The sequence below is a fragment of the Salvelinus fontinalis genome, chromosome 20 (assembly GCF_029448725.1).
Source record: "Salvelinus fontinalis isolate EN_2023a chromosome 20, ASM2944872v1, whole genome shotgun sequence".
Taxonomy (NCBI): domain Eukaryota; kingdom Metazoa; phylum Chordata; class Actinopteri; order Salmoniformes; family Salmonidae; genus Salvelinus; species Salvelinus fontinalis.
Window position 1 is genome coordinate 36,136,084 of NC_074684.1, and position 14,775 is coordinate 36,150,858.

Genomic DNA, 14,775 nt, shown 5'->3' on the forward strand with positions numbered 1-14,775 from the left:
ACTTTAAATGAAGTAGCCGTCAATTTATAAAGGCTTTACATAGGATATATAAAGGCTTCATAAACACTACATAACTGCATCACAGATCTTCTTTAAGAGTATGTAATACTATACATGGTTTATAAAGTGTGGCATAACCATTCCCACTTTAGGGCGAATTGCCAAATGCGACGTAATGCACTATGTACGCTTATACACCATTTATATATTATTTGTGAAGCATTTATGTAGTGCTTATGAAGCGTTTAACGTATGCTATATAAAGCTTTTAAAGTTGTACTTAGTTGAACGTGGGACCGAAAAAGGAAGCAATTGATGATTCTAGGTAGGGTCAGTCAACGGCACCTGCACTGTATCTGTCTGCCCAAACACAGCTTCAGAAGTATTTCCACTGTATTTTCTATGAGGGTAATCTGCACTCATCTCTCAGTGACACGTGTATTTAATCAACCTTTCAATGGCCTAGGCTTCTTCATAGGCTACGTCAGGATGCAGAATTTATTCAAATAGCGTCTCAGTGTAGCAGTGCTGAACTAGGAATATAATCTGAATTGCAAAACGAATCCTGAATAAGCACTCCTACTCTACAGGCCCCGGAACTGCTAATAAACTTGATCAACGTGATCATGTTAATGGTCCACCCTAAAACTAGGTGTCACTGCACGCATCAAAGAAGAACACTTTTTTTTTCTTTGAATAGGTTTTATTGAAAAAAGGAAACCCAACAATTTTTGTAATTTTCTTTTTTTACATAATGATCAAGGATTTTTATTATCGTAGTCTCTTTCATCAGTTTCATATCATTACAGAAAATGTATTATAGTACAGCGTTGTTCAATGTCTCTTCATTGCTTAATAATAATAATTTCATTAGGAGTGCTGGTCACATATATCTGTACAATATGGTTCATCTTCTTCGCATTTTTTTAATCTGTACATTTTTTTGTGAAGTCAGTTAAAAAGGCTGTCAGCACTTAAAGAAGCTGTTTCTTTTATTTCATGTTTTTTCCCCCCCCTTACTCTTAGTCGATCAAATAAAAGGTTTTGTTTTTCACGGGTGACCACGCCCCCAGGGGGTCTGGCGCAGAGTTGCACCTGGTCAGATGATAAATAAGGAAGCTTCAGGGTCTGGGCAGGTTGGTGGGTGACTGTCCGCCCCCCCTCCCTCCCATCGTCCCTGCCCAGGCATTTGGCACTGCGCACATAAACAAGACTCACAAGATAAACAACAAGCAAAGCTCTTTGTGAAGCCATTATGATGCATACTAACGAGAGAAAAATAGAAGTGTGTGGCGTCACCGTTAAAGCGTCACACCACAGAGGAAGTAGACCTAGATTATGCCCTCCCTCCTTCCTCTTAGCCGAGCACCGTGGGAAATCTGGAGTCTTCCTCATTGTTTTTCTTTATATTTTAAAAAAAGAAAAAGTTTCCCCCCACTAAAGATGAGAAAATAATATATATATATATATATTTCTTTTTTTGTCCTGGCAGGCACCTACAGCTCTATTAAAATGCTACCGATATCGATAAGATCTAGCATTGAACACACAAAGCAATTGCAATGAAAGGAATAAAGTTGACTTATAATATAATAATGATAATAAGAAGAATAATGATAACAATAATACGGAATAATCATAATAATATATTACAGAATAAATCTCTTTTGATAATTAGATTTTTTTCTTTAAAAGTTATATTTTTCTTTGTCTGAAATACTATTATAATCTTTTTAAAGTAATTATATTTTTTTGTATCATATGTACCTAGGTTTGTGATCGAGATGTTGACTATACCTCAACGTTATCCAAATCAATAAAAACTAGCTGTGCCGTTGCATATTACAGAATAGTCAATGATATGTGGACATGCACCGTGAAACACCCATTTGAACCCTCTCTCTCTATGAAGCCATCTCAACGTCCCCCTTTGATGACATCATAGCCGGCCGATGACCATGACGTCGACCACCTCTCCCTTGTGCAGCTCCACATATTGCTCTGTTTTTGGAGGTAGCATCAGGAGACCGTTGGCGCTGCGCATGCTCATCAGCCTGCTGCTCACCTGGTTACCTACAGGATGGAGGAAAGGATAGGGAGGAAAGGAGGGGGGAAATGAGGAGAGAGAAAGAGATGGATGGTGAGAATACATGCACTTTAGGCCCTAACCAACCACACAAGTCCAAGGAGGATCTAACCCATGACAGTCAGGATGACCTCGGTACCACACCATGCAATGGGGTGAGAGGCTACTAATACCACACAATCTAATTGTAGCTCTATATGCTCTTGAGCTCTACAGTACACTGAATCAATTAGGCACTACATGGAATACAAAACAGTAAAAATAGTCACAGCGGGAGGCTTTGTTAGATTAGAGGACTGTAGCTAACCCCTCTACAATTGCCCATGAACAAAATCAATGAACAGTCCATTGATAGTCCGTTATAGAGCCTGTGACTACACATGCAGTGTAGTATAGCAGCGTATTGCTCCGTATCGCAGTGCACAATAAAACAGAACAGAATAGAACGGCATTCTATTATTACCTGTGCTCTGGGCCCATGGCAGAGGCTCCTGGTGGTGCCATGTCAGAATGCAGCGGTGGTACTCAGGGCGAGGATCCAACTTTACGTCACATGACAACTACGAGACATGAATGGAAGTAAACTAGTGTACACTTCAGGAGTAAGGACAGATTATTGGGATGCAAAAATGTAAGCGCTCATAGGTAGGGCCCAGCTACCTCATTTATAACTGTTGCATACATTTCATACTAAATATCTGAGTGCACCATTTCTGAAAAGAGTACTTGTGCCCAAAAATATAGATATTTCAAACTTTGCACACGCCATACATACGCATGCTTCCCGTTGTAAATCAGACCTGTCGTCAAACTGTGTGCACCTGAACAAGCATTATAACGGCGCCTGGAAAACACCCTCCATTCAGCTTTCATGGTGAAAATAACACAATTTTGCTGTAAAATTTGGAACTATTGGAATTAGGCAATGGCAGTTTCTAAAAGAAAGAGCAATGGCAAATGTTATAATGTTTTTGGAGATGGCAGAATCTTTTAATCTTTTGCAGTAACTTATGCTGTATTTGGCAAAGGAATGTGAGTTTCTGAAATGGCAAATTGTTGTGGACCTGTCAGCAGAACGTTTGAATTCAACAATGTTTTGCATCGACTTTTCCCCCAACCTAAATATGCTGGACTGAAACATTGTATTGTCTAGGACTACTCAACAACAAAAAATACAGTAGCATACTTCAATGTAAAAGATAAAGCGTTGGTCTTTGAAATTCGACTGTGTAACCTATTATAAACCACACTGCCTAAATACACAGCCTATCTATTTACTAGGCTACTAGGCCCAATTAAATTAGATTTGGGCATGGTATGTTGTTGTATGACTTCTTCGGGAATATGAACCCATCACAGCCAGAAGAGGTGAGGAATTTATTCTGCAATGTTTATGAAAATAAAATAAATATCGGAAATAGATTTCTATGTCAAATTATTTTACTTTCTAAAAATAAAACACTGAGATATCCACTCTTATCACTAACGTCAAATGGCTCCTGTTAAAAAAATAAATCAGAATAAGAATAAGCATGTCATCATATCCCCTCTATGCACAAAATACTTACTTACCTGCTTGCAATACAATACATCAACCACTACAAAATGTGCATACGCAGAGTATAAAGTTTGCATGGAACTGATCCTACTTCGAGGTACGCGGGCTCTTTCTCGATTCCTTCTCAAAACGCATTGGAGGAGAAGATCACAGATTCCTCCACTCTGACCTTCTCCTCCAATGAATTTGGAAAGGAAGGCAAGATAGAGAACGCAAGCAATTGAGGTAAGACAAATTGAGAAAGATTCATGGAGTCCTGTGCCTTCTTACCCTGGCTTTGATGATGGTGGGCCGTGGGTCCAGGATCCCCTGCATCTTCCTTAAGGCGGGGATAACAAAGAGGTTACATGTCACCACAGCAGACACGGGATTACCTGGGCCCGGGGGGGTGGGGGGTTGGGTGGGGGGTGGGGGGGGGGGGGTTCGGGGGGGGGGGGGGGGGGGGGGAGAGAAAAGAAGAGTGTGTTAGAAACCAGTCTGGAAACGATTGTCTGATTCCCTCTTTCTCTTTACTTTACACACTACCTGGGAGGGCAAAGATGAGTTTGCGAGCACCGTCCATGTCCAACGTGGCGAATGTTGTCGGGAGACTGAAACGATGGGAGAAGAGAAGAACAACATGGTTGTTCAAGGAACCAACCATCCACACATCCACCTAGCCAGCCAGCCATTCACCCATCCATCCATCATACCCTGGTTTCATGAAGACTCGTCCAAAGTGGATCTGAGCATGCAGATCAATATCCAGCACCTGTTTCAGATAGTCCTGAAAAAGAGGATCACACATTTTGGAGTCTTCAAAGGTACATATAAACATTAGACAAAAACATTCAGCTGTACATTCAGCTGTACTTAAAACCCAGATAAGTCTTGTGCACCACTGGGGTATATTCAGCAGGCACAAAACGGAAGACAACTGACTGAAACAGGAAGGGAGTACTTAGATAGAAATGTTTCATCACAAAATTGTTTTCGTTTTGGGCCCTAATGAATACGACCCTGTGCTGTGGGAAATTCTACATTTCTCCACATAATAGTAACACCACAATTACATGTATGTATGTAACATTTATGTCGAATGTATAGGTAATGAAATAGCTGTAAAAAAGAACAATTATGTCCTCCAAAGAGGGATGTGCAAATTAAGAACCTGGTCTCAGAGCGTTTTGTATCATTTTGTAAGTAAATTTGAGATTTCACATTCAGTATGATATGTTACGTTTCGTATGGTATGTATTAATTCGTGGATGTCCATCACCCATTTCGTATGATAGATGACGAATGACAATTTGTATTATATGTTACAAATTTGCAAAACGTACTATATGTTACGAATTAGCAAAATGTACTATGTGTTACGAATTTGCAAAACGTACTATATGTTACGAATTAACAAAATGTAATGTATGTTACGAATTTGCACAAGGTGGCTAACGTTAGCTAGTTGGCTAACGTTATCTAGGCTAGGGGTTAGCGTTAAGGGTAGGGTTAAGTGTAGAAGTTAGTTTAAAGGGTTAAGGTTAGGGGAAAGGTTAGCTAAAATAAAAAAAATACCTAAAACTTGCTAAAATGCTAAAATGCTAAAGTTGTCCGTAATGAGATACAAACTCACAACCTTTGGGTTGCTAGACGTTTGCCTTATACTCCCATCCATCCATCCTACTTATTTTTTTTGCCTTCAATAACTATGTCTTACCAAACATAACATATCATACTAATTTGTTACATCTAGTCTATGAGACCAGGCTGAAATATTATCTACTATATATTTTTAAACAGTTCCCCATCCCAACCACAAGGTGTCAGCATAGTGCAATGTCATAACCAATGACCATTCATACTCACTATTTGCTCACATACCTTCTCTCCCATAGACACCCCTCCAGAGGTGATGATGACGTCAGCACGGCTGATGCCCTCGTTCAGGGCGTTCAGGAGATCGTCTGGGCTGTGGGGCCGATAGACAGAGAACAGTTACCAGTTACCATCAAACACCACAGAAGAGGAGAAGAGAGGAGAAAAAGTAGTGGGAGGAAGAGGACTAGGAACAGGAAGGAGAGTAGACAGAGAAGAAGAGAAGGGATAGGAGGAGGAGGAAAAGGAAAAGGAACAGAAGGAGGAGGAGCATCAAGAACAGGAAGAGGAGTGTGAAGTCCTACTTGTCTCCCACGATGCCCAGGTTGATGGTGGGATATCCGTGCTCCTGGATGGTAGCGAGCAGTGTGGAGCGGTTACTATCCCTGATCTTCCCTGGATGGAGGTCGTCCTCTGGGTTCAACAGCTAGAGACACCAGGGGACGTGTTCATTAGGCACCAATTGGAAAAAAACGAACTGCAACAGGAAGGGACAACCTGGATTTGTCCAATAAGAAACACTCATTGTCGGTTTCTGTTTTAATAAAGACCCAGTGCGGCTGTTTTGATCTCAATATCAAATCATTTGGGGTAGCAATTAAGTAACTTGCTGTAATTTTTTAAATGGTCAAAAGTGAACAAAATTAGCTTTTTAGCAAAAACTATTTCTCTAGCAGGATTTTTGCTAGGACTGTCTGGGAGTGATCAGAGTGGAGCGAGGAAGGTCACCAAAGTGATGCACTAACCACAGGATTGTGGTGCGGGGATCAATCCACTAGAGCGGAGGGGCCTAATAGGAGGGATATGTGACCTGAAAACTAGCTGTTATTAGCAGAGAGGTTTGGAACTCTCTTATTTGTCTATTAACATATACCCCCTGGTTTAGGTTGAATATTTTCCAGCTATTTTACAAATGTTCCATCCTGACAATAAATCACTTTCTCCCTGGTAACCTGGTATTTCCAAAACCGGAAGTGTCATTCAAAAGCATGCCAGGTTTGGCCAGGGTAGGCCGTAATATTAAATAAGAATTTGTTCTTAACTGACTTGCCTAGTTAAATAAAGGTTAAATAAAAATGTATAAATAAATAAAGTCAGTTAAGAACAAATTCTTATTTACAATGACGGCCTACCCCGGCCAAACCCGGATGACGCTGGGCCAATTGTGCGCTGCCCTATGGGACTCCAAATCACTTCCGGTTGTGATACAGCCTGGAATTGAACCAGGGTCTGTGTTGACGCCTCTAGCACTGAGATGTTGTGCCCTAGACTGCAGTGCCACTCGGGAGCCCCCTCTTATCAAACAGATTTGATAAGAGCTTTGATCGAAAATTCAAGCCTGATGCTACCTGACCCTGATAAGCCATATATTAAATACATTTTCATGAGCCATACATTATGAGCCCAAGCCCAAAAAAGCCCAAATGATTGTGCCGTTATCCAATACATATACATTATGATATATAGGCTACTGCTGTTGATATAAATAATGTATTATAATGTACTGCGTTCACACAGTTATTTATCCAGTTATATATCAGTAAATGCCGGGTTCCCGCCAATCAACCCTACCCTGGTGTCACCAGGCAAGTCAAAACTCCCCCCATGCAAAACCTGCTGATTAGAAAGTCCTGTGTACATTTTATTTTCAACCAGCATCTATTAGGGAATAACCCTGATTAAATGTTTTCACACTTTTATAGTGTTAGTTTCATCAGCTGTTGATACAAAAAAGGAAAAACATAATTTTGACTGCACTCGGCCTTTAAAACAGGAGCCTGGGTTGGTGCAGGTCAGCACACTCATGTACTGTTATGCCTGGGCAAAGTTGACTGCCTGAATACAATACCTTGAACAGCTTCCTTTCCTCATGTCATTCCATCTATGATTAGGGCCTGGATGTTGGGCTGACCACAGGGCCTGACCAGGAAAAAACTTGAGGCCAAGAGTTTTTCCTGGTCAGGTCACATGGTTGGGAAAAAGGGTGCTATTGCTGGATAAAGAAGTGAAAGACCGATGGAGGACACCCCACTTAGACATGCCTCTGCTTAGTGATCCAACAGAAAAGGCATCGAGTAGAGGGTGCTATTGAAGAGATTTGGAACACAGCCAATGTGTGTGTGTATGTGTGTGTGTGTGTGTGTGTGTGTGTGTGTGTGTGTGTGAGTGTGTCTGTCTGTCTGTCTGTCTGTCTGTCTGTCTGTCTGTCTGTCTGTCTGTCTGTCTGTCTGTCTGTCTGTCTGTCTGTCTGTCTGTCTCACCTCGTTGCCTGTGGACATGACAGCCACCACGGGGAACTTCTGCACCTCCACCTCGGTGACCCCTACGGTGGCCAGCAAGCCAATCTCAGAGGGGCCCATGTGAGTTCCCTTGGACAGGACACATTCCCCACGCTTGATGTCATGACCTATGGGCCTGGAGAGAAGCGGAGACAGCGAGGGGATAGGATTCAGAGGGACACCATTGAAACATATGTTGACACATTTTACAGACAAATAACTACAGACACTCCCACACTTCATACAGAAAGACACATACACGTGTGGTCTCCATATGTGTAATGGGTTTGATCCCGTTCCATTCATTCCATTTCAGCCATTACTATGAGCCCACCCTCCTATAGCTCCTCCCACCAGCCTCCACTGACGCACACGCGTACACACACACACACCTGATGTCTTGTCCTGGGCGGGCCTGGACGAGGATTCGCACCTCCAGCTCCTCGGTGCCCTGAGAAAACATTCTGTAAGGAGCCATCATCACAACCATCTACAACTGTCCCCTAATCTAGAAGACTCCCTACGAAACACTATTCTCTGTTCCTGGGGAATCAGCCTTCAGCAGCTAGACACTCTACCTGATACTAGGCTTTGTCTAACCTTTGTCTAACCCACCCCTGGATCTAGACACTATATCCTGGTACTAGCCCAAGTCTTTTGTTGGAAGTAGTTAGGCCCTATTGTCTCAGACCTAGACCCTGTTCTAGTAAGTTTCTACTATATTGTCCCAGACCTAGACCCTGGCCTAGTAAGTTTCTACTATATTGTCCCAGACCTAGACCCTGGCCTAGTAAGTTTCTACTATATTGCCCCGGATCTAGACCTTATACCCAGGTACTAGACAGACACTGCTAGTCCCTTAGAAGAAGCTAGGGGTCAAAGGTGAGACTCACGTCCTCAGACTCGCGGAGCAGCTCTGTGTCCTCCACCTGCACCACAGCATCTGCCCCACAGGGGATAGGAGCCCCCGTCGTCACCCTCATCACCTGGCCTGGCATCACTGTGTGGGTGGGCTGCAGGGAGAGAGAAAGAGACTGGTGTCAAATACACACACACACACACACACACACACATGCAAATGAACGGACACACACTCGGACATACACAGACATTCCAAACGTATCTGTAGAATGTCCCCCTAGGCTCTCTTAGAATCCTAAAACATTGGTATGTGTCTAAGCGTAACGTATTATTGTGTTTCCCAGTCACAGGCAGGCACATAGCAACAGCACAACAACATATCGCATCAGACATGCAGGAGGTGTATTGATGTGTCAGTGTGTTTGTGTGTGTGATCTCGTGTCATGCATCAGTGTGTGTGTGTGATACCGTGTATAATGAGGCCAGGCAGGCGGCCCACCTGCGAGTGAGTGGGTTGCTGGGTAATTCAGTATGCTGAGTCAGTACTGTATCCCTACGCTACGGGGGCATGTTCCTCGCACGCACACACACGCACCCACCCACACACACACACACACACACACACACACACACACACACACACACACACACACACACACACACACACACACACACACACACACACACACACACACACACACACACACACACACACACACACACACACACACACACACACTTCTGCTCTGTAGAACTTTGTATGTGTGTGTGTGTGTGTTTCGATATTTCTCTACATGAAGGGGGTTTCCAGCCAGTTGCTTGTAGCTGTGTGTGTAGTCACGTTATAGAAAGGGTAAAGTGTAAGGGTGTGTGTGTGTGTGTTTGTCTGTAGGTGTGTGTGTGTGTGTGTGTGTGTGTGTGTGTGTGTGTGTGTGTGTGTGTGTGTGTGTGTGTGTGTGTGTGTGTGTGTGTGTGTGTGTGTGTGTGTGTGTGTGTGTGTGTGTAAGGGGGCGAACCTGTTCTCCAGCCTGGGACTCTCCGATGATGAAACGGTCGCCTGGACCGTCAGCCGCTAAAAAAATGAAATAAAATGTAATACATCTGTGTGTATGTTTGCATGATTGTGTGTATATGCTGCTGCGTGTTTATCAATGTGTGTCTATGCCGTGTGTGTGTATCTACGATATGTGTGTGTGAGTGCGTGACTGTGGAGGAGTGTCATTTAGCTGACTCGTGTTTCAGTGGGTAGTGCCACCTGACTTCACAAACAGAAAGGGCATATCAGCACAGAGAGAGGGATACTGTACTGTGTAATATTCAGCAGTACAGTACAATATGACATAAGAGTGGTATACAGTATATATCAGTGTGTGTGTGTGTGTGTGTGTGTGTGTGTGTGTGTGTGTGTGTGTGTTGTGTAGTGTGTGGTTGTGTAGGCTACATTGCAATATATTACAGTTGAATACATACCTCTTACAGCATAACCATCCTTGACAGAGGCGGGGAACGGGGGCAGGTTGTCTTTGGCATAAACGTCCTGAGCCAGGACTCGACCCATCCCATCTAGAGAGAAAGAGAGAGGATGGAGGAGGAGAAGAGAGTGGGAGAAGGGGGACAGGGAGAGAGAGAGAGAGAGAGAGAGAGAGAGAGAGAGAGAGAGAGAGAGAGAGAGAGAGAGAGAGAGAGAGGTAGGAAGGGAGAGACGAAGGGGAAAAGAAAAAAGAAAGAAAGTTAAAAAATGTAGAGGGAGAGAGAGAGGGCATGAGAGAGAGGAAGGGAGAAAGGGAGAGGAGAGAGAGAGGGAGGGAGAGAGGGAGAGGGAGAAGGAGAGAGAGAGGGAGGAAGAGAGAGGAAGGGAGAAAGGGAGAGGAGAGGGAGGGAGAGAGTGAGAAGGAGAGAGGGAGAGGGAGGGAGAGGGAGGAAGGGAGAAAGGGAGAGGAGAGAGAGAGGGATTGAATGGAATTGAGAGAGGGAGAGAGGGAGAGAGAGAGAGAGAGAGAGGGAGAGAGGGAGAGGGAGAAGGAGAGAGAGGGAGAGAGAGGGAGAGAGAGGAAGGGAGAAAGGGAGAGGAGAGAGAGAGAGAGAGGAAGGGAGAAAAGGAGAGGAGAGAGAGAGGGAGGGAGAGAGGGAGAGGGAGAAGGAGAGAGGGATTGAATGGAATTGAGAGAGGGAGAGAGGGAGAGAGAGAGAGAAGGAGAGAGAGAGGGAGAGAGGGAGAGAGGGAGAGAGAGAGAGAGAGGGAGAGAGGGAGAGGGAGAAGGAGAGAGAGGGAGAGAGAGTGAGGGAGAGACAGAGGGAGAGATGAAGAGAGGGAGGGAGAGGAGGGACAGATGGAGGGAGAGAGGGAGAGAGGCAGAGAGAGGGAGGGAGAGAGAGAGGGAGAAGGAGAGAGAGGGAGAGAGAGGGTGTGAGAGACAGAGGGAGAGAGGGACAGATGGAGGGAGAGAGGGAGAGAGAGAAGAGGGAGAGAGGGCATCTGTTTCAGATGAAGACACGGAGAGACATATGTGCCAGAGGTGTGTGTGTTAGAGAGAGAGTGTGACACCTCTCATCAGGATCTCTGTGGGTGACTCACCACCTGACCAGAAAAACACACACACACGCACACATGCACACACACACCCGAACCTAAAAAACACACACATCCAAACAAACACACACACACCGGAACAAACATACACAGACACACACAAACACTCTTGCCCACACACTCTTGTGTGTGTGTGAATGTGTGTGTCTTTCTGTGATTATTAAGTGGGTGTTAATGTGAAATCTGAGCTATGATATCAATGACTTACATGAGATGGAGAGCTGAGGATTGGGACACACACGCACAAGCACGCACATATGCACGCACACACATAAGAGTATGTTCAAATAATGTTACTTCAAGCATTTGAATGAGCCTGGAGTGCCAGATGTTGGGACGTGAGTGGATTTGCACTTTTGGGACTATTCAATGAATTGATAGTATTGTGCCAGGCAAGCTTAGACAAGCTAAGACAAGCTCCATCAAGCACACACACGGACCATGCCCCCCCCCCCCCCCCCCCCCCCCCACCACACACCTATCTCTCTCCCTCCCCTCCCCTCCCCCACCACACCCCCCTCTCCATCCCCTCCCCCCACCACACACCCCTCCCCCCACCAGCACGGGAGCTGTTCAATCCTGAAACACCCTCCCCCAAAACAACATGAAACATCACTTTACTAGGAGAAAAGAGAGAGAACACACCACCATAGCTGTTCTATTAGTCATGATGAGCACAGAGCTGAATCAGAAGTGTGTGAGTGTGTAAATGTGTGTCGTGTGCCCTGCCCCCATGTCAGGTCTGTGTCACCACCACCACACTGATGTCACACAGCCAGGGGGGTGACCACGGCCCTAAGGCACTCTGACAAAGGCCCTGAGGGCAGTGCCCTAGGAAGAGCTAGGGGGACAGACATGCTCCAGGACCAGTGTGTTTGTACTCCTCTGGATGTGTCTCTACACTGTAACTTGACATTCCGAGTATGTGTGTAACATCTAAGCCTGCAGACAAGAGCCAGAGTCAGTTTAAACCCTGTCACGTGTAGTTCATATTGTCAGTGAGGTGGTTGAGCCTGACACGGTGCTACAAGTCTGTTCTGTACCACCGACATTCTATTGTAATATGAATAATGTTATTTAGCAGACGCTTTTATCCAATTTTACATACGGTTGGTCCCGGGAGTCAAACCCACCATCCTAGGACCACACTACTGATCATGTAGTGCTAAGTGAGGTAATGGTCACTCACTTTATGTCTGTGAGTCTCTGGGTCTCCCTGTTTCGACTCCTTCGACTAGGGTGGTAGTTGTGAATCTACCTCTGTTTATTATGGATGATCAAATCCGGAAAGAGCTGAGTCGGTTTGGTAAGTTTGCTATCGGTTTTCGTGTACTGTCGGCAGGCTTTCAGGCAGATGCCATTTGGTTGTTTCGTTCAAGACTTCTTGTTTCTGAATTACAATGAGTAACAGTTAAATGTGTATTTTAAAGTGATGCTCGGGTAGGGTGCTTTGAGTGGGGGGGTTTGGGGAATAAGAGCTTTGCATGCACACAAAGGCCATAGACAAGGTGAGGAAAGAAGCGCCAGTGGGGGAATTCGAGGTCAACGTGCAGGGTGCCATGAGACATAGGTATCAGAGGCTGGGTCTAGTCATGCTATAGATGGTGGGGTAGCTGAGGCTGGGTCTAGTCATGCTATAGATGGTGGGGTAGATGAGGCTGGGTCTAGTCATGCTATAGATGGTGGTGTAGATGAGGCTGGGTCTAGTCATGCTATAGATGGTGGGGTAGATGAGGCTGGGTCTAGTCATGCTATAGATGGTGGTGTAGATGAGGCTGGGTCTAGTCATGCTATAGATGGTGGGGTAGATGAGGCTGGGTCTAGTCATGCTATAGATGGTGGGGTAGCTGAGGCTGGGTCTAGTCATGCTATAGATGGTGGGGTAGCTGAGGCTGGGTCTAGTCATGCTATAGATGGTGGTGTAGATGAGTCTGGGTCTAGTCATGCTATAGATGGTGGTGTAGATGAGGCTGGGTCTAGTCATGCTATAGATGGTAGGGTAGCAGAGGCTGGGTCTAGTCATACTATAGATGGTGGTGTAGCTGAGGCTGGGTCTAGTCATGCTATAGATGGTGGGGTAGATGAGGCTGGGTCTAGTCATGCTATAGATGGTGGTGTAGATGAGGCTGGGTCTAGTCATGCTATAGATGGTGGGGTAGCTGAGGCTGGGTCTAGTCATGCTATAGATGGTGGTGTAGCTGAGGCTGGGTCTAGTCATGCTATAGATGGTGGGGTAGATGAGGCTGGGTCTAGTCATGCTATAGATGGTGGTGTAGATGAGGCTGGGTCTAGTCATGCTATAGATGGTAGGGTAGCAGAGGCTGGGTCTAGTCATGCTATAGATGGTGGTGTAGCTGAGGCTGGGTCTAGTCATGCTATAGATGGTGGGGTAGATGAGGCTGGGTCTAGTCATGCTATAGATGGTGGTGTAGATGAGGCTGGGTCTAGTCATGCTATAGATGGTGGGGTAGCTGAGGCTGGGTCTAGTCATGCTATAGATGGTGGGGTAGCTGAGGCTGGGTCTAGTCATGCTATAGATGGTGGTGTAGATGAGTCTGGGTCTAGTCATGCTATAGATGGTAGGGTAGCAGAGGCTGGGTCTAGTCATGCTATAGATGGTGGTGTAGCTGAGGCTGGGTCTAGTCATGCTATAGATGGTGGGGTAGCTGAGGCTGGGTCTAGTCATGCTATAGATGGTGGGGTAGCTGAGGCTGGGTCTAGTCATGCTATAGATGGTGGGGTAGCTGAGGCTGGGTCTAGTCATGCTATAGATGGTGGTGTAGATGAGGCTGGGTCTAGTCATGCTATAGATGGTGGTGTAGCTGAGGCTGGGTCTAGTCATGCTATAGATGGTGGGGTAGCAGAGGCTGGGTCTAGTCATGCTATAGATGGTAGGGTAGCAGAGGCTGGGTCTAGTCATGCTATAGATGGTAGGGTAGCAGAGGCTGGGTCTAGTCATGCTATAGATGGTGGGGTAGCTGAGGCTGGGTCTAGTCAGGCTATAGATGGTGGTGTAGATGAGGCTGGGTCTAGTCATGCTATAGATGGTGGGGTAGCAGAGGCTGGGTCTAGTCATGCTATAGATGGTAGGGTAGCAGAGGCTGGGTCTAGTCATGCTATAGATGGTGGGGTAGCTGAGGCTGGGTCTAGTCATGCTATAGATGGTGGTGTAGATGAGGCTGGGTCTAGTCATGCTATAGATGGTAGGGTAGCAGAGGCTGGGTCTAGTCATGCTATAGATGGTGGTGTAGCTGAGGCTGGGTCTAGTCATGCTATAGATGGTGGGGTAGCTGAGGCTGGGTCTAGTCATGCTATAGATGGTGGTGTAGCTGAGGCTGGGTCTAGTCATGCTATAGATGGTGGGGTAGCTGAGGCTGGGTCTAGTCATGCTATAGATGGTAGGGTAGCAGAGGCTGGGTCTAGTCATGCTATAGATGGTGGGGTAGATGAGGCTGGGTCTAGTCATGCTATAGATGGTGGTGTAGCTGAGGCTGGGTCTAGTCATGCTATAGATGGTGGTGTAGATGAGGCTGGGTCTAGTCATGCT

General features: G+C 45.5%; 1 protein-coding gene across 1 annotated transcript; it reads right to left on the bottom strand.

Moving 5' to 3' along the window:
- Positions 1 to 677: 677 nt before the first annotated feature.
- Positions 678 to 10,219, bottom strand: LOC129817796 (gephyrin-like). The gene is made up of 12 exons (XM_055873362.1): positions 10,109 to 10,219; positions 9,655 to 9,710; positions 8,671 to 8,790; positions 8,170 to 8,228; positions 7,760 to 7,913; positions 5,804 to 5,925; positions 5,505 to 5,592; positions 4,337 to 4,410; positions 4,167 to 4,234; positions 3,915 to 4,018; positions 2,550 to 2,646; positions 678 to 2,073 (listed from the first exon to the last, which is right to left on the bottom strand). The coding sequence occupies exons 1-12, from the start codon at positions 10,194 to 10,196 to the stop codon at positions 1,940 to 1,942; spliced, it is 1,164 nt and encodes a 387-aa protein (XP_055729337.1). The 5' UTR covers positions 10,197 to 10,219; the 3' UTR covers positions 678 to 1,939.
- Between the last annotated feature and the right edge of the window lie 4,556 nt (positions 10,220 to 14,775).